The sequence below is a fragment of the Archocentrus centrarchus genome, chromosome 8 (assembly GCF_007364275.1).
Source record: "Archocentrus centrarchus isolate MPI-CPG fArcCen1 chromosome 8, fArcCen1, whole genome shotgun sequence".
Taxonomy (NCBI): Eukaryota; Metazoa; Chordata; class Actinopteri; order Cichliformes; family Cichlidae; genus Archocentrus; species Archocentrus centrarchus.
In genome coordinates, this window is record NC_044353.1 from 1,568,045 (window position 1) to 1,588,516 (window position 20,472).

At 44.8% G+C, this 20,472-nt stretch overlaps 1 protein-coding gene across 1 annotated transcript in view; it reads left to right on the forward strand.

Annotated features, from left to right (window-relative positions):
• Positions 1-1,435: 1,435 nt before the first annotated feature.
• The window catches only part of stx1b (syntaxin 1B), a 53,594-nt gene continuing 34,557 nt past the window's right edge, over positions 1,436-20,472 (forward strand). Inside the window, exon 1 of the mRNA XM_030734984.1 lies at positions 1,436-1,886. Coding sequence (XP_030590844.1) covers positions 1,857-1,886 — 30 coding nt within the window. The 5' untranslated portion in view covers positions 1,436-1,856. The remainder of the gene's footprint in view (positions 1,887-20,472) is intronic.

The window sequence follows — 20,472 nt, forward strand, 5'->3', positions numbered from 1 at the left end:
AGCTGCAGCTCACTGGATATTTCCTCTGTTTCAGACCTGCTGTGTGAACCACAGAGATGGTTATGTGGGAAAATCCCAGCAGATCAGCAGTTTGTGAAACACTCAGACCAACAGCCATTCAGTCACTTCAATCAGCTGTCTTCATCATTCTGATGCTCAGTTTGAACTTCAGCAGGTCATCTTCATCACATCTGCATGCCCAGATACACTGAGCTGCTGCCATGTGATTGGCTGATGAGATATTTGTGTTATCAAGCATGTGTGCGTGTCTCATTAGTAACACTTCACAGAATATACTAATTATCTCACTGTATGGTAACAGAAAATTAAATACTTACCAAATTTTAATGACCCATTTGTACGTTAAAATAATCATTACCTCTGTGGGAGCTGGGACGGGCTCCGGCCCCCCCACCCTGAATTGGAAAAGTGGTTACGAAAATGGATGGAAGTTATTATAAAGACTTACTATAGCAACTTCTGAAAGCTTCATATCTGTCTAAGATGTTTATAATAACAATGACTTCATGAGTTTTTTCACAATAAAAGTTTAACCATCAGAGAAAAAATTATTCATAACTGTCTCACAGACGTATCTTTGTGTCCTCGGCCCTAAAACCCTTAGAAAACATGCTGATGGAGGTTTCTTCCTGTTAAAGGGAGTTTTTCCTTCCCACTGTCACCAAGTGCTGCTCACAGGGGGTCGTTTGGACTGTTGGGTTTTCCCTATAATTATTGTAGGGTCTGTACAATATAAAGCACCTTAAGGTGACTGTTGGGATTTGGAGCTATAAATAAAACTGAATTGAATTGAATGAATTCCACATTATTTGATGGTAATGATTTTTATGTGTGTGTGAACAAACCTGAATTTAACCTGATGATTTCTGACAGTTATTGATCTGAACTGAGTGTAAACAGGAAGTTTGTTCACTGCTTCATTCACAGTTTAAACCAGATATTAAGGATTAAATGTTTCTGAGTACACATGCAGCCTCCTGCAAGTTACACGTATGACCACAAATCAGCTTTTCCACTCACTGCCCCCCCCCCCCCCCCCCCCAACTATATAAGGGCATATAGAGTGAACAGATTGTCCATCCTCACCCTCCCTCCCCTGATCCTGATCCCCTGCCTGATCCTCATTCACCTGAAACCAAACACACCTCCTCCTCCTCCTCCTCCTCTTCCCTGCTGCTGAGGAGGGGGGAGGAGGGGACAGCAGGTAGGGATGGAGGATGGAGGGCGGGGAGGGAGCTGCGCCTGCGCCCTGCCTCTCCGTCCCCTCCGCATCGCCCCCCCTCTTCGCCCTCCCTCCCTCCTCTCTCTTTTCTGCAGCATCAGTACCACCTCCCCCCTCCCTCCTCCCTCCCTGCCCTCCTCCCCCTCTCTCTCGCTCGGTTTTCCTGCCGGGCTGCTGCTGCTTTGCGCGCTGCGGGGCCACACTGCGACCGCACCGAAGAGGAAGAGGAGAAAGCCGCGGACCGAAAGGGGGCCAGCGTGAGCCAGAGCGGCGGACATAAAAATATAAATAATAATAAAACAAATAAACGAGGAAGAAGAAAAAAGGCGAGGAGGCACGGATAAAAAAAAAAAAAAAAAAAAAAAAAACCTGAGGAGAAGAAGAAGCAGCAAAAGGCGGAGACGCGTCACAGCGCGCTGTTCCTCCCTCCATCTCTCTGTCTCCCGTGAAGAAGAGCTGAGAACCGAAGAGGAGGACGGACAGGAAAAAATTGTTGGGAATCTCGGAGCGGAAAAAACGACGAACGACGTGGTGCTGGAAACCTCCCCCCCCTCCCCTCCTGGACCAGGGCCGATTCTCCGTTTTCTAGCAGCCAGCTCGGCTCGGCGACACCATGAAGGACCGTACGGCGGAACTGCGAAGTGTAAGCTCCAATTTTCCTCTTTATCTCCATCCCTGTCGGCCTCCATGTTCCCACATCCTACTCCTCTTCCTCCTTCTGTAGCCGCAGCAGCAGCTTCACGGCCTCCGGAGGAGCGGTGCGGAGCAGAGAGCGGAGGAGAGGGGGAGAAAAGGTGCTAAAAGGCGGATTTGTGCGGGTTTCGGTGGCTCTGCGGAGGTTTGGAGGCGGGCTGCGCTTCATGCTGTGAATACAGAGTGTGTGGAAGTAGCGCAGAGTTGTGCGGATGGAGGCTCTGGATTGATTTGGCTCTCGGTGTGAGCGCGCGCGCGCGCGCGCGCGTGTATGTGTGTGTGTGTGTGTGTGTGTGTGTGTGTGTGTGTGTGTGTGTGTGTGTGTGTGTGTGTGAGCTGGAGGTCACGGCTGCAGCTCGGACACCTTTTATCTTTTTAATTTTGGCCGTTTTTTGCCGCTAACAGCGGATATCGGAGCGCGTCTCGTCGCAGAGGCCCTGCTCAGGTTTTTCTCCTCCTCCTCCTCCTCCTCATGCAGGGCTGCATGCATGATGGGAAAACGGGTTAAAAACGCACCCATCCGTGCTAATTCCAATTCGACCGTGCATGTCCATGCATGCGTGCCTGGATGACCTGATGGAGAAGAGGATGAAGGAGGAGGAGGAGGAGGAGGAGTAGAGATGACTCTAAACTGACCAAAATGCAGTGATTTTTTTTTTCTCGAGGCCGCATCCTGGAGCCTGCGCGCGCCTCCTCCCTGATAGAGAGCCGCGTGAATGTGGGGGCACCATCAGTCCCGATCAGGTGGATCGATGCGCGGCGGGATGGATGAATCAGGCGGAGCGGAGGATGCAGCGTTATCTGCCGCTTCTCCGCGTGTTCGCTGCCGCTCCTCGTGTAAGGCTCATAGTGGAGGGAGGGGGTGGGCAGTAGAGGGGGGGGGGGGGGGGGGGGGGGGCTTCACGGTCCACAGCCTCACCCATTTTCTGACTGTGTGGCTCTGTATCGGGTGCGACTTGAGGCTTTGACGCGTGTGCGGTATGCGGAGCGATGCGGCTTTTCTGCGGCCGCCTCGAGCGAACAGCTGATGCTGGGCGGATTGTGGTGGGGGGTTTTGGAAAGGGGTGGGGGAGAGGAGAGGAGGGGTGGGGGGTGGAGGTGTCACATCAGCTAGTCAAACTCTGCAGCAGCACCACGCGCCTCCCGCTGCCGCCACCACCCGGGTTCAACCGGGTTCGCGTCAGGCAGAGGCACGCTGAGCACTCACATCCATACATGCATTGATCTGTCATCTGTGCGTGTCAGTTTGTATTGATTGATTCATTGGACATTTTTATGAATGAATTCTTATTTGCTGCTCATTAATTTCAGTTTTTTTCACCCCCCCCCCCCCCCCCTTTGTCTCACATATTTTTTTTTGGGGGGGGGGACCTGATCAATAATATCTGATCAATAAATCAGCAGTTGAATAAATAGCGCTGTGTTTTGTGTGTGTGTGTGTGTGTGTGTGTGTGCAGGTAATTTGCATTGAAAAAGTGACAGGCTCAGCAGCGCCTGGAGTTTACCGCACTGCTGTCCGTCCATCCCTCCATCCTCATGCAATCCTTCTCAGTTCTTCTCTTAAGTCCATCCACCCTCCGTCTCTGCCTCTTCCTCGTCCTCTCTTCATCCATCTATCACCTTTCAGCACCTTTCTGTCATCCTTATTTCAGCCCTTCTTCATCCCCATCTTCACCAATTGCTTTTTTTCTCCATCCATCCTTTACTGCCATTAACATTTATGAACTCCATCCTTTCTTTCATCGCCTCCTTTTTCTTTTCTCCCCCTGCTTTTATCATCCTCCCATCTTCACTGCTTAGCTTTCTTCACCCCATCTCATTTTTCTCTCCTTTCTTTAATTTTTTATTTTCATCTCTCCATCCCCCACTTTCCCTCTCTCCTCCCTTCCTTCACCTTCCTTGCTTCCTGTTTCTTCATACTTTATTATCCACTCATCCCTCCCTCTGCCACTCTGCCTCCATTTATAAAAGAAAATCCCTGATTGGAAATTAGGAGCAGCTGAACAGGATTAAGGTTTGAAGAAAAACTAAAAATATAAACTAAATAGATGTGAGCCTTTCCTCAGAGGGATGGACCAAAAGCAGCAAATCAAACTGTTTCCTGGTGTGTTATCAAGGAGACAAACATGATGCAAAGAGGGCGATTCTGACTGAAACATAAGCAGAGGTGAACTGAAACGTTAAGACTCACCACTTCACCTGCTGTCAGTCCTGCAGACCGCTCTGATCTGATGATCCTGAAAAAGGTGATCTGCTGGTTCTGGCTCATGGGCACGAAGGGTCCACAGCTGTGTTTCAGCTGGAGGTACGTTTCACAGCAACACCAAGCAGGAAACTGAGGAAAGGGTCATGAATTGGGTTAAACTAAAATGCGTAACATGGTTCTGATAGCTTTGGTATGAGTATCCGCTGATATCGAGTTAACTGAATGATCTGCAGTCATCAGGGGACTGCGAATCGTTCTTTATGTGTTAGGCAACGCTCCACCTAAACTTTGTCTTATTAACTTTGTAAAAATGTGACAAATAAAAACATTCAAGAATATAAATTTACTGAATAAGACATGACAGCAGGACAAAGACGAATGATGTAGTTTATTGTCAGGAGTCTAATTAGAGCTCAGTGCGAGTTTTTCCTGCTGTTATTTGAGACCTCAGTCACACAGGCCTACAGACCAGTGGGCGACCGCCAAGACACCACCAGTTGCTATAGAAAGATTTGTATTCCCCAACCTGTTGGCAAATGGCTGCTGCAGTCTGAAGGTGAAATTGGTCACATGGAGGTATACAGTGCTGCACCAAAAACCTCCTTGTGATTGCTTTGGTTGCTAGCAGGTTGCCATAGTTTGCATGGAAGACACCAGCTTGTCTGCAAACATTTGCCAACTACTCTCTAAGTGGCAGTGAAACTGTGACTTTTACTTTGAAAGTAAATAGTCTCCATTTCCAGTTTGCATCGCACATTTTCAGGTTTCACTGCTTGGTGGTTCAGAAGATGCCGACTAGCAGACGAGTTGGCATTTTCCACACCTGAGGCAAACTGCTGGTGACCAGCACAATAACAAGGAGGTTTCTGGTGCAGCATCCTCTTTGTGATCGACCTCACCCAGCAACCACTCACCAACCAATCAAGGAATACCCTTTTTTCCCCTGGGGACTGCTGGGGCCTAAGCTTCTCCTTTTCCTGCTCTCAGGCAGGATTCATGGATGCATTGCTTCACTGCTTGACTGTGGATGTTCTTCATGTTTGGTAGTGAATCTTTGCTTGTCATAGCATCAGTAACCAATCACCAAGCAAGCTAGCTGTGCTTCAATTAGCAGTTAGCGTTAGCCAGGCTAGCTGCCTGTGAGTAACTGTGTTCATGTACAGCAGGGTCATTATTCCCAGCAGTGACCAGCTTCTCTTACACTGCACTGCTCAGGCAGCCGCCTCGCTCTCAGAACACGTTCATGATGTGATTCTATTGGCTGACGTCTTTCTAGGTGTTTCAGAAGTTGAATTTCTCTCAAATTTCAGTGCAAAGTGAAGCGAGAGCGTCGAAGCCCGAGCGCTGCCGTCCTCGTCACACACGGAGTGGAGCAGGCAGAGACCGGAGATGATCGGGCAACAAAAAACTGAACATGATGAGAGAGCGACGCGCCGCTCTGGCCCTAGTTTGTGTTCAGCGTGAAAAACCTCCAACCCGCCAAACCTTTGTTGTCAGCTTCATCCAGGCCGTGTTCACATGGCAAATACGGGAATTTCAGATTACCGTGACTCGATCGTGGATGGCGGTCGAGTCTAAAGTGTTAGAAACTGTGAGCTCTCCTGCTGCACGATGGCTTTACGCGCATCATGAGAGAGTCATGATTGATGAGGAAGTGATGTGAAGCCTGTCAGTCACAGGAAAGGGACAAATTATGACTTTATGATCTAATCTGACAGCAAAAGACAAAAGTATTGTGTGGTCTCGGTGCGGCAATAAGGGTCAGACTGGAGAACAACCGTTCAGCCATGCTGCTGTAGCAGAGATGTTAGTGTCCATATACAGAAATGCTGAGAGTCTGAAAAGAACAGCTGAGTTTGAGTGGCGGGACTTTCAGCCGGCAGGTGGGGGTTCATGCCCCATGTGGGTCCATTTTTAAAGACCCTGTTGACTCATTCATCAGTTTTTAACCATTATTTTCACTTTCTGTTTGGTTTAGGCTACTTGGTGCTGTGTTGGAGTTGAAATAAGCCCTTTTACTTCGTTAGCCATACAAGCTTCTCCATTAGAAAAATAGAGAGGTCAGAGAGTTCGCGCGCAGTGATTCACAGGAGGTGCTGCAGTTTTACAGGTGAGGATGGGACGTCCTCACAGTTACAGCACACAGCAGCTGCTGCCTGTTGTTTCCTGTTTGTGTCGTTTTGGATGTGATTGGTTGAAGTTACCTGCAACAAACAGATTGTTCATCCAAATAATCAATTAATATAGTTTATTCTCTCCATTTAATGCTTAATAAGTTTCTCCATAAATGGCACAGAAGCACATTTAGAGGCTCTGTGTGAATAATTTGTGTATCTGCTGCACTTCATCTGGACCCACTGAGATCTGAAACATAAACATTTCCTGCTGATCGGACCTTTGCAGGTCTGAGGTTTTAACGTCCACGTGATGCATTCAGCTGGAATAAAAAAAACAAGCAGGAGGTGGAAGAAGCTTTAATTATTTCTAAAACAGCATTAAATATCTGAGGTCACGTCTGTGCATCTGCACAGAAAGCAAACAGGATGGTTTGCTGTTGTGAAACATCAGAGGTGGACCTCACCGTCAGCCTCTGCTGCAGTTTTCAGATGTCACATTTTCCCTCTGAGCTTCCATCTGTGGAATCATTGGAGTGGCCCACTCTGCTACTTTATAGCTTAATGCTTTTATTCTTGGACTCCACCAGCGCAGCTTTGCATGAGTCACAGTCCAAAGTAATCCTCCTTAATCAGAGCGGGCCTCAGCGCAGAGCCTCACTTCATCCTGAGTCTGAAACCAGCTGCTTTAGCTCCTCCCCCTTTAAGGCAGCTTTCCTCTGATTGGCAAAAGAAGGTTTGAACAGCAGATGGGCGGGGCTTCTGAGCCTGAGATGCCCATATTAGGTATATCCCCTTCTCTGTGACATCATACAGATCCAAGAATGAAAAAATAGAATGTCACTTGCTCTGCTGAAACTTTGTTGGTGCTTCTGTTATTTTTAATACTCTAACAGAAAATGTGAGCAAACACAAACCCCTGCTACCTCTTCAGTTCATTTCAGCTCTTCATCCTTCCTCATCATTCTCATATTTTCCTCCACCTTTCATTCATGCATGTATTTGCTGTGGCTGTCTTTCCCACCTTTGCTTTCTCTGCATTCCTTTATTTCAGTTCTCCATTGCTCATCCATCTTTTTCTTTCCTCCATCTTCCGCTCATTTCATCCTCTCCTCCATCTTTCCTCCCACATCTTCCTCCTTTTCCAGCTTCTCTCCATCCTTCTCTTATTTCCACATTTCTTCCTCTTCCACCCTTTCTTTCTCCTATTGAGCAGCTTTCCTCCATCCCCATAGTTCCCATCTTTTTTCTGGCCATCCTGTCAAACACACATCAGACCTTTTGTTTGCTGGCGACTGAATCTCTCCGTTCCTTTTTTTTTCTGTTTAATCATTCCCGGATTCTTCCTCTCTGTCGGCCATGTCGGATGATCACCGGAGTGGAATCCAGCTCACGTAATCCTGCCGGTAACAGATGCTGCTGTATCATGCAGCAGCAGCAACAGCAGCTCTGTAGTAATAATTATTTTTTTATGTAATCGTCCACATCACAGTGACGCTGCCAGCTCTCCTCCTCCTCCTCCTCCAAGTCTCCACAAGTCTGAACAAATTCTGCAAGCTAGGATGGTTTAAAACTGCTGCGCTGCCTTCAGTGCAGCACAGCAACAGTAAAAACTCTAGTTTTTATGCTGCGATGAACTACCCATCTTTACATATTTGCTCAAATGAGTTTTAGGGAATAAAAGTGGAAAACTTGCTGTTTCTTGAATAACTAAATGAGAGGAAGTGTATTTCCTCTGACTGTTGCAGGACGCTGCTGCTTCCCTTTCTAAGCACTGTTTCATCAAACTGCTGTTTCAGTTATGAAAGACATCAAATGTTGAGCATTAAAAAAAAGAGAAACAGGACAAAAATTAAACAGATTAGACGAAAGAAGGAAAAGAGTCCAGCGTAGGAATACTTGAGATACTTCAGAGTTTGCCCGACCAGTCTACACCTGGAACATGGAAGGTTTTAGGTTTGGTGGTCTCAGGATGATTTGAGGTGTTAGCAGGTGAGAATGAGTGTTTCCTGATCTGAGGCCATGACTGGGACTGAGTTTCTGTATCTCGCAGTGGGAAAAAAGTGGAATCAGTGTTTGACAGATGTGTTGGTGCAGTGATGAAGATGCTGCATTGAGTGCTGAAGTGAGAGTGACTCTCTGACCCTCACCTATGACCACGCACTGTGGGTAGAGACAGAAAGACTAGGCCTGAGGTTAGAAGCAGCAGAAAGGTGTGTGGGCTCAGAGCGGAGAGATGGCTCAGCATCTGACCAGGATGTTTCCTGAGGCCGGCCCGGGATATTCAGGAGACATCATGCCTCACAGCTAACATAGGAACACCCCAGAGACGGAGGTCTGGGCATTACTGCTGCCCTGAGAGCCGGGCCCAGATGAGTGGCAGAAAATGGACGAAAGGGTAAAATCTGAAAGTAGTCTTTAATTCAGCTCAGTTTTAGACGGAGCGTCTTCAGAAGAGGACCAGAAAACCTCAAAACCAACAGTTTCATACGAGCTAAAAGCTGCAAAACAATCAGTCCAGCAAAAACCTGCTGCATCACTCTTCCACCTGCTCCAGCAAAATGCTTCGTCATGTTACACCACTTCAGCCTGCAGCAGCAGCAGGCCCATGCGGTCATATTTTTTTGGTGATGCTGCAGGTCCTCGATTTCAGGGTGGCCTTCAGGTTCAGAGGCTGCAAAGGAAGACAAACAAGTCAAACGTTAGCCATAAACAACACAATAATATATATTCAAATACAAATGCAGAAACAGAAGGACGTGTGTGTGCGTGTGCGTGTGTGTGTGTGTTTTTGCATATCCTATTTCAGTCTCATTGATTGTAACAGGTGGAGGGGAGGCAGATGGGGGTTGGGCGGGGTTTAAGTGGCGTCATTGAGATGAAAAAATAGCCATGTGTCACTGCAGCCACACACAGTTTCTATCATTACTGCTGCACAGTCCAAGTAACACTAAACACAACAGGCTTCATAATAAAATGTCCCCACTCGATGTCCCCACAGTGTCACTGTGTGTGTGTGTGTGTGTGTGTGTGTGTGTGTGTGTGTGTGTGTGTGTGTGTGTGTGCATATCTCAAATAATGCAAATCCACTCAGTTTGTGATTACAGGATTAAATCATATACTTTTTACATGAATCAGAACTCACATGCGTATCCTCGTCTGTTTGAATGAAACTGGTATTTTCCTGCTTGTTAGTCCAGGTGAGCTCAGGCTGCTGCTCAGCCACGTGTTTCATTCTGGAGGTAGATCTCACCATCATCAGGCGTGTGCGTGTTCAGTCAGACACACTCATGGTTTGTTTTGTCCTCCTGGCAGCAGGTGGGTGTTTGTTTGACTTTATTTACCCAGTGAATACACACACACACACACACACACACACACACACACACACGCACACACACATACGCACATGCATGCACACACATGCACGTACATGCACACGCACACACACACAGCTGCAGTAATGACTTGCTCAAGGGCACCTTCATGGCAAAAGTCTGGCACTTTCAAATTAAAGTTCCACAGAACTTCCTTTAAAGCAAATTATTGATTAAAATGAAGAAAGAGTCCATATTTAAATAAGAAAACACATCATACCACTCTCGGCTGTATGGATGGCTCTCCTGATCATTAGGTATCACAGTCTTTTTATTTTGTAGATGTTTTCTGACCTGCTTCCTCTTCTTTCAGCTGCTCCCTTTAGGGGGCGCCACAGCAGGTCATCTGCCTCCATCTGCCCCTATCCCAGCATGCTCCTCTGTTCAAAGTCCTGCAAAATCTTTGAATAAAACATGGACATCATGCACTGGTTTATAGACACCTTGAAGTTTCTATGTTGGCCTAATTGAATCATTTGAAACGTTCCCCAACAGTTTGTTATATTTGTTTTTATCTGGTGCTCTGTGGGCATCTAAAAATGATTCAGTGTGGATCTGCTACAGTAGTTTGGGAGGGTCAGGTCCTGCTTTGTGTCTGTCTGTTAATCTGCAGGCACTGACATGTTGGGTGGAGCTGGTGCAGCGCTGCCACCAACAAGCAGGAGAGAGTTCAACGTCACACAGGTAGAATAAACTCAGCTGCTTGCTATGGGCTCGATGCTAATGATAGCTAGCTCATCAGTGTGTGTGTGTGTGTGTGTGTGTGTGTGTGTGTGTGTGTGTGTGTGTGTGTGTGTGTGTGTGTGTGTGTGTGTGTGTGTGTGTGCGCCAGTGGCCATTTTTCAGCCAAGTCAAGGGCAAACCCAGACTTCTGCTGGCACGCCAGAGGTCACGTTTTCTGCTGCTCTTTTCCTGCTGATGTGTTTTTAACCTTTTTTTTAATGGCACAGTTTTTCTCCTTCAGTCAGCGCGGCGCGTTTCTGCGGCTGCCGTCGTTTAACCCTGACTCGTTTCCACTCGAACGCTCGCAGAGGTGAGATACTGCTGATTTTAATTGGATTGTGGTCTGATTAGATTAGCAATTTCCTCCTATTAGTCCACACACAAACACACGTTTGTATGACTGTACTTGTGAAGGTGCTTATTTTCATAACCTTAAAGTAATTCCAGCTTCATTACAGAGCTCCCCTGTGAGGAAGTGAGGGTTGGACAATGATTTTTAAAGCAGATTTCAACAAGAAGGAAGCTCAGACTTCTTTATTTATGGATTAAAAAGACATTAAAATCAAATCTGTTTTAGAAATACGTGATCTGTATCTTCTGTCTTTGAGATCAAATTAAATAAAGATGATAAAACAGGAAGGTAAAGCTTGCAGTGCAGCTACCCTGCAGTACAAGACATGAATAAATTATATTATAGTTACATTATGTTATAGCTCTAAAAAATAAATGTCCTCATACATCATAAAGCTCTTCACTTTATAAAAATGATGTATATTCTTGAATTCCAAATTTTCAATAAGAAATCCTCCTGTATTTTGCTAAGATGCGCAAAGAGTCCAGAAGCTCATTTTAAAGTCATTTCCAATCGCACACTATCAACACATTTCAAAATAAAATGCAGAAGCATCTTTCCAAATATAACCTGTCTTTCAGAAACATCTGCCAAATGTCCTCCAGCACTAAAAACCATCCCTGCTTTCTAAAAATAACCGGACGAAGCACCGAGAAGTATGAGAGACACCCTCTCTTTGCAGGAACGTCCTCTGTAACAACATGTCCTCCAGCTCTTTGGTGTTGGTGACAGGATGTCTGCCCATTCAGAGGTGTCTCAGGCTCCTTTCACATCCTTAAATGGCACAATTTTGAAAACATTTCTTTTCTAAGAATGTTCTAAAAACATTCCCCAATTTATGAAAACATTTAATATCAAATACCAAGCCAATACTGACCCGTGATATTATGTTCCTAAATAATTCCTCAAATTCCAAATATTCCCCAAAATGTTGCCCATAATTCACCAAAATTTCTTCATGTTTTACAAATTTTATCAACCTTTTTATTTTTCCCCTAAAATGTTCCCAGTTTCCAGAAAGTCCTCACAGGGAAGGCTTTTATAGTTGGTCCCCACAGTGAAGCAATACAAGCGCACACACACACACGCACACACGCACGCGCACACACACACACACACACACTCACACACACACACACACACACACACACACTGCTCCTACGTACTATCGACCATGCAGGATCTGCTGACTGAAGACAGTCCTGTGTGGGGGCTGATTGGTCAGTGGGAGCCAGTCATGTGATTTATGGCTGCATCTTCTTTTAATGGCCCTGCAATCGTCCCTGGCCTCCTTTGCGTGTGTGTTTTTGTGTGTTTGCTTGTGTGTGTGAGTCCTCATATATTATAGATGTACCCCTCCCCCCTCGACAGCTCAGAGAGCAGCCCTCTAACAGCGGCAAACATCCTCCTCCTCCTCATCCTCCTCTCCTTTCTCTCATCCTCTGAACCTCGGTCCTTTTCTTCATTCAGCATCTAAGTTTTAATCTGCTCAGCCAATCAGATTGCAGCTCGGTTTAATTAATCAGGGGCTGGGAAAGCTGAACACAAACCTGATCTGTCCTCATCTCTGACGGGAAGCGTGGGTGAGGCAGTGATGTCATGCTGATTGTCTCAGCTCAGAATTTAAAAGCGTAAAAGTTGTTTTTTGTGACCTTAAACGGCACCTTTGGCCGACCTTCTGCTTCTTGCTGCCAGCTCAGAAATATTAAAGTCGCAGTCGTGTTAACACAAACAGAAGGATCGTGTTTAATGAGAGCAGTGAGGAGAAATGGGGTCTGGGTGGAGGAGAGTTATGTTAAGTAATTTTATAATAGGCACATTTGATGGAAATTTACTTGTAAACATCGCTGACACAAGTTTCGTCCTCATGTCTGCAGAGGGAATAAATGTCCACTGGTTGATTGGCACCTCAGGAAAGGTCAGAGGAAAATTTTCAGTGTTTATCAGCGGCCAAAGTTAAATACCATGAAACTGGTTGAAGAGGGGGACCGGGGTAAAGGAGCAGTGTGTTAATGTAAAAGCAGAGAGTAGCTTTATAAGTGTTAAATGAGCCTGCTAAATCTGCCTCTATTGATTATCCGTCCATTGATTGTTGAGTTTACAGCAGCTCGGGGCGAGAAGATCGAATCTCTTTGAGTCCTTCTGATTGAAATCTTGGATGCTGAATCACTGGGATGGTTATTACTGGATCGCTGCAGCTCTCGTGTTTCTTTGCACAAGAAAACTGTATAAATATGTCTGAATATTGTGTGGCTGTGACCGCTGACTCTTTTCATCCTTCAGTAATCAGTTATCAATTGATCAGTGAATATTCTGACCCCCAGAATTGTGAGTTTATTGTGATGAGTAGCACAGATTTGCAGAGGCTGGAGCTGCTGTCACAACTGCTGCTTTCTTATTCACACACTCAGGAAATCGTTTTTATGGATTTTAATCTCAAGTTTTTCAAGCGTGTGTTGAAACATAAACAGACTGGTGGCTCCGCCTACTCATGGGTTAGTCAGCCAATGAGGTTATTTCTGTGCTTCTGAGAAACGTGCGTGAAAATAAATGTTTACACGGGTGCGACAGTTTCACCTGCTGACTCACCGCTTCAGCTTTTGTCCTACATTTAATCATTGTCTTCATGGCTCCCGTCCAGAGACACAGATGGAGTATAAAGGGGAATGTCTGGCATTTTGCTCGTGGGCACTTTGGCAGCAGAGACTGCTGTTACTGTGCCGTCTGCAGTGAAGGAAAATGCAGCATAAATAGTCCTGAGCCAAAGTGATTACAGGCAGTTATTGAATTGAATTAGAGCATTAAAAGGTCGGCGGATGGCTGAACTCACCTCCCTCAGCCCGAGTGTGTCTTTCCTTTAAATAGATTCCTGCAGCTAATGCCTGACAGGAAGCCGAGCTGCGAGCTGCCATTACCTCATACTCAAAGTTCAGAGAAGAAGAAGAAAGGGGGGCTGAGGCCGCCCACTGATAATGTTTACTGAGTGGAAATATTCAGATAAAATACAAGTTTTCAAAAGTTCTCATTAGAAGCTCCTGAATCGGTCTGCAGGTACTTTATTGTGTTTAAAACGTTCAGACTGAAATCCAAGCAGACCTCGACTCATTTACTCAAACCTGATTCACGAGACTTGAACTGGATTCATTTTCCATTAAAATGACTCAAACAGCTTGACTTGAACTTCTGAATAATTTAATATTGATCTGATATTTTTAACACTTTGATTCAACATTTAAGTCAGACGAGAACAAATACGGACTCAGACTCATTCCAGCCCTGAATGCGTTCACTCAGCAGGGGGTCGACTCACTCTCACTGGTTTGGAATAGCTGAAGCCTTGACTCGAGGTTTACTCGATTTGTTTAAAGTCGACTTTTTGAAGCCTCATTTATCTCAAAATAATTTGAGTGATTTTTTTATCTGACCTCGTTTAAAATGACTTGGACAGTTTCTCCATCCATCCATCCATCCATTCTCTTCCACTTAGCCAGGTCTGAAGCCCAGGCTTCTCTGCTCTGCTTCTCCTGTCAGCTTAATGTTTAGACACTTAAATGATTTCACCCGTAGCTGCCGAGGCTCATGGGAAATGTAGTTCTGAGAACCAGAGATGAAGGTGAAACATTACTGTTCAGTGGCTCTCTAATGGCTCTTCCCTATTGGCTGAAAATCAGAACAGGTCACTGTATGAACGCAGAGATGGTCATCCTGAGGTCACGGTACACCTCTGAGGTCACGCGTCATAGCAGAGAGGAGGATTCTGGGTAATAACCTTACCCTCCTTGTTCCCACTCATTACAGAGGATCCCACCACACATGAGAGAAAAATCAGATTTGGGTCGCCGTCACCTGCAGCCTGAACACACACACACACACACACACACACACACACACACACACACACACACACACACACACACACACACACAGTAACATGCTAAGCTCTCTGGGGAACAGGAAGTGGAATCAGGACGTTTTAGGAACACGGGAAATTGATCCTGAAGGACATGTGGGTCAAAGAAAACCAGATATTTGTTCTCAATAATTTACTCAGAGGACTGAAGAGCACCGTTATTATAATGATGATGGTGAGGATGATGATGAACACCAGGCCTCAGGTGATTTCTTCATCATTTTACCTGAAAGACCAGAAGAATAAGCAGAGGATGAACGAGTTAATGGAAGGATAATCAGGTGGCCCAGTTAGCGAGGTGAGACTCTGATGAATGAATCAAACGTCCTCGCGTTGGTCTGAGCATCAGCAGGCAGACAGGAAGTGAGTCATTTATCTTCATCATCTTTGCCCAGCTGTGCCCGCCTGAGCTCACCTCTCTAAACTGCTGGAGATGGTTCAGTTTCTTTGAAGTGGGTTCATTTGAGGATCTGATCCACAGTCAGTGTGTCACCTGCAGCAGGTGGCAGTAAGCCACACCCCCGAGAAGAGCTATTTCCTGCTGCTGACACGGATTTCACACACCTGAAAGAATCAGTGTCGGTTTAGGTAATAAGAACATTTTCACTGCTTTATTTTTATGTCCTTTATGGATTTTATCAGCATTTGTGTGGAAGACGAGTCACATGACCCGTGAAACACCCCTTTTAATGTGAGCGTGCTCAGAGCCTGAACAGAGAACAACCACCATGGAGATCCTGTTGTCTCTGACTGGGGTTTTAGGCTTTGTCGAGCCAGCTAACACAATGATGAACATGGTTTGTAGTGCAGTTTGTGTCAGTTTGTGTTGCTGTTCAGATCTAACTCAGTGGAAGCAGTGGGCAGTGGGGGTGAGCCTTTAGATGGTGAGGGGCGGGGCTTTTGAGGGATGGGGTGGAGCTTCAGAGGGAGAAGCAGCAGGCAGGAATGTGGCTCGTACATCCTTTTAAAATACTGATATAAATATTTACTGCATGTAATCTTAGCCTCCATTATCTAATAAAACAATACAACTACATCCTCACTGATCTATATTCACTGCATATTTTAATAAATACATTTCATCAAGTTTGCATTAAAAGTTTTAAATGTTTCGTTGTCAAGTCAGTTGGAATAAACTGTGATGCGTTCGTGGCACTTTCATGTTTGTAGTTAAAACAGACCACACGTCGTCCATCAATCAGTTCTCAGAGGAGAAGCCGCGATTGTGTCGCTCCACTCTGATGCTTATTGGCACGGATCAATACCTGATCAATGCTGTATTGATCAGCACCAGGTGTGCTGCTGCATGTGTTGAACAGCTGCTCAAAGAACCAGAGGAACATATCAGGAGGTCTCTGACTCAATTCTTTCTCAAGCTGCCGGTACAGGATAGTTTGTGTTTGAATATCTCAGTTTGCTTGATAAGAGTTTATTTATGGTCAGAGCTGACGTAATAAGGTGAAGAATTATTAGTTGGCTATAAAATCAGGTTTGTACATAAGAAATTCCAGCTGAGTTCACTGTGATCTCTGAACCCAGAAAAAGCAAAACTAAATTATTTTAAGCTTCAAACATTCATCTTACTGCATCATAAATCACAGGAGTGTGGTCGGTGTGGTCCCAGTCTCTAGTCTCAGAGGAGTACTGGAGTTTAATTCCCACTTCCAGCATGAAGAGAAAGTAGCGTAGGCTTTTCCAGCAGGAGCCACTAATTCACGTACAGTGAATAATTTAGACCACCGTAACTGGTGACCCTGATTGGACAGACATCAGCTGATTTAATGATGATGATGATGATGGATCAGTGGACCCACTGCATGTTTATTTAAAAGAGAGCAGAGGAGCAGGCAGCAAACTAATACCAGTCTAATAATGAACATTTAACTGAATGAATCATTGTGTGAATCTATGAGCTGTTTGATTGGTCGAGGAACACTCTAATACTTCGGGCTCAAACACAATGAGCTGTGAACGCCGCCATCGCCTGATAATCTGCAACTTTAAGATGTTCAGGCTGCTGTTCTAGTTTTTTCTCCTGCTGTATGAGCGACTCGTTCGTCTTGTTAGGGTGACGGTGCAGATGAGAGCAGGTTAATTCTCTAACACATCAGGACTTTGCTGATTGCATCTTTGCAGATGTTTAAAGGATCTGATTGGTACGTGAAAGCAGGAAGAACCAGAGGGAGCTGCAGTAAGGACAGAGAGCTCCAGTCCGAGGCTGCCTGCCAGTACACTAAAAGAAGTTTATTGATTTCCTGACTCACTGCATCCTGGGAAAATGGCTTGATTACCCAGAGTGCCTCGGTGTTGCTGTAGAGGGGGAGGGGTGGAAGGATGCCATAGAGGTCTGGTGTTGTGGGTGTAATAATTTCTCCATGTGTGCTTCTTTCATGTTGATGATTACACTGAGTGTCTCTTTGAGACCAAACTGCTGTGATGCTGAGTCTGTGATTCTGCCCAACCCATGTTTCATTCTTAACTCTACAGGTTACCAGTCTGTCACAGAGCTGCTGCTAATGCTGCTTATTTTATTTTATTTTACTCATTTTATTTATTTTATTTTATTTTATTTTATTTATTGGTTGTATTTGCTGTTTGGCAAGAATTTCACAACTTTTGGTATAAATGTATAAATGTTTTAGCTTAGCTTATCTAATTTTATCTTTATTTAACTTGAGTTTAGATTAGTTTAGATAATTATATCTAGGCTAGTTTTAACTTTAGCTCAGCTTGGCTTACATAATATTAGCCTTTTTTATTGAATTCTTGTACAACATTATATTTGATTGGATTATCTACCTTTATGCTAATTTTCTCTTAGCTTAGTTTAGCTTAGCTTGGATAAGTTTAGCTTATCTGAGGATGTCTTAGAGGATCTTAAATATGCCTTTCTTAAACTTAGCTTAGCTTAGATGATCTTGAGTTTATCTAATGTGATTATATTGCCTAAGCCTATCGCTTTATTTTAGCTTAGCTTAGCCTAATTTAAACCAGGTATCTCACTGCCTAACTGTAGCTCACTGTTGGACCAATAAACACATTATTTCAATTGATTGTTCATCCCTGGACATTTTATAGATGATTTATGTAAATGGATATTTTTTAGCTAAAACTGTGCTAGATGAACTCTAACCCACTCAATCAAACATACTACTGATACTGAATTTGGGGTTTTCATTAGTTGTCAGTTATAATCATCAAAATTAAAAGAAATAATCATTTTAAATATATCAGTCTGTGTGTAATGAATGAATATAATATACAAGTTTCACTTTTTGAATGGAATTACTGAAATAAATTAACTTTTTCATCATATTCTAATTTTATGACCAGCACCTAAAAGTATATAAAAAATAGTAATTAAAAAATGAAAGTGTGCTGGAAAAAATACATTGAAAAGTTAAACTAGAAATGTACAATAATTAATAAACTCTAATCAGTGCATAAATGAATGAAATTCTCCTTAAAGCCAAAACAATGAATGAGAAGAAAACCAAAAAGGTTTTAATTTGAAGTCTGAGCTTCAGTTACTGCAGATAATCAGGGCTGTACGAGGTTTCACCCTCCTCCTCCTCCAGCCTTCTTCTTCCTTACCCTCTTACCTCTGTCCACCCCGCCCCTCCCCTGTGAGTGTCCATTATCAGACCCCTAAAAGCCCCTTCCATCCTCCCCGTCCTTTCTTTTCTCCTCTGTCTCTTTATTCGCCCCATTTGTCCCTCTGGCAGAGAACAAGTCTGACTGTTTATTTATAGATCCAAAGAAATAAAGAAAGAAGACAGACGCTGTGTGTGTGTGTGTGTGTGTGTGTGTGTGTGTGTGTGTGTGTGTGTGTCAGGATAGTCTGATGTCACTTGTCTTCTGACTCTTCTCGGAGGTGAACACCTGGTTGGGGCGTTGCTTCAATAATGAACCCTAAAACTGTCTCCTTGGATTACTCAGAGCCACACTTTGGACTAACTGAGCTGTTTTCTGCTTTAACCCTGAATGAACCCGAATGTGATGATGCTAATGTATGTGTGACCTCATCGAGGTGAAGGTCCTTCCTATGGCGCTTTAAAAAATCCAACAGCACGTAGTGCAGAATCAGCTGATCCTGTTCATCCTTGGGATCAAAGTCACGGAGAATTAGATTAGCTGGATTCAAATCCATTCTGACGAGGGGAAACAGATCAATACTGATGATCAGCAGCTCTGTGATTGGACGGGAGGGTCTGTTTGATGGCTGTCAGAGATTTTACAGAGAAAGCAATCAAAGATGAAACTAAACTCTGTGACACCTTCACAGGTCTCTGTGCAGCCTCCCTGCATCAGCCAGCTGCTGCTGATCAAAGGCATTGATTACCTGATCATCATCGGTGTGAGCTCCTCTGTGAAGGCTGAAGTTTCTGCAGTTTGCAGGTCTGGAGCGTTCAGGTGTGTTAACACAGTGACACAATGGTCCCAGGAGTGGACGTCCCAACGAATTCACCCCGAGCTCAGAGAAACTTAAACCCCTCGGCTCCAGCTCGGACTCTGCAATGTGCTTATCGGGGTTCAGGTCCGTGAAGTGCACCCCCAGCAGGTTAGCAGCCTTATGCTGCGTTCGAGTGCTGATGAATAGCTCTGAATTCGGACTGTCTGCTGCTGAATCAGCGTGTGAGCTCAGAGCGTGAAGGAGCAAAGAAGCTTTTCAGGGTTTAAAGTTGACGTTGGCTTGTGGAGGAACGTGAGCCATCACACAGGGCACAGATGGACTCTGGGTAGCTCCAGAGATCCCAGAGGATTGTGGGTAACATGGCTCGCTGCTGGCATGGTTTCCTTCTAACATACACACAGATACAGAGTGTGTATTCATGCATGCAAACACAGAAATGCACAAACACACACTCTGCTGGCATCACTGTGACACCTGAGGTCAACGTCCTGATTTAAGTCTGCATGACGTGGGGGGGTGGGGGTGGGGGTGTAAAGGGAGAGACGAGGGGAAAAAGGAAAGGAGGGGAAACAGTTAAAAGGAAAAACAAGAAATTAAAATTATAAAAAGATGAAAATAAGAAACTTTAACTTTCCCAGATTTGTGAAATCTTTCATCTGGAACAATTCCTCATGAGCGAAGTGATCAATAATAAAACTCTGTGTAGACAAAGTTGCCTTAATTAAAAACAATTTTGTCAAAATAATTTTTATTTTTATTGATGAAAACCAACAAATCAACCAAAAAAAATGTTTTTAAGAATCATTCTCATTATGAATCATTGGAATATTGTTGGAGGATCCTTTTTGTGCTATTGTGACATAGTTTCTCATTATAACCCCACAGGAAATAAATGACCTGCCAGGTGAGACACACTGACCTGAGATCAGATCGATGCCGTGATGAGAATCGTTGCGATCGTGCTGTGTTTTCGTGTATTTACAGCAGCAGAGTTACTGTCCTCTCGCCCCTCCCCCACCGTGCACTCAGTGCTCTCTTCACCATCACCCTCCTCTCCCTCATCGTTTCCTCATCTTCCTCCCCTCCCCCCTTGTCATCCTCCCCTCTCTCTGCCTCCTCTTCATCTCCCGCTCGCTCGCTCGCTCGTCTTCCTCCCTCGTTTCTCGCTGCAGGGCTTCGCTGTTCGCTCACTCACATTAATCTGATTCATTTGGCCACAAACACACACATGTACACATACGTGTTCTCACCCTCACACACTTCATGAGAGCAGCTCGGTGTGAGGTGTATGCACGCACAGCCTAATAAAAATATGATTATATGAAAGCAGAGTCACGTGCACGGTTATAAACTATGAAACCAGTTTTGCGTTTTTCTCAGCCCGACCTCGTTTCTGTTTCCAAAGTGATGTCAGCAGTTTGATGTACAGTACGAGCAGCA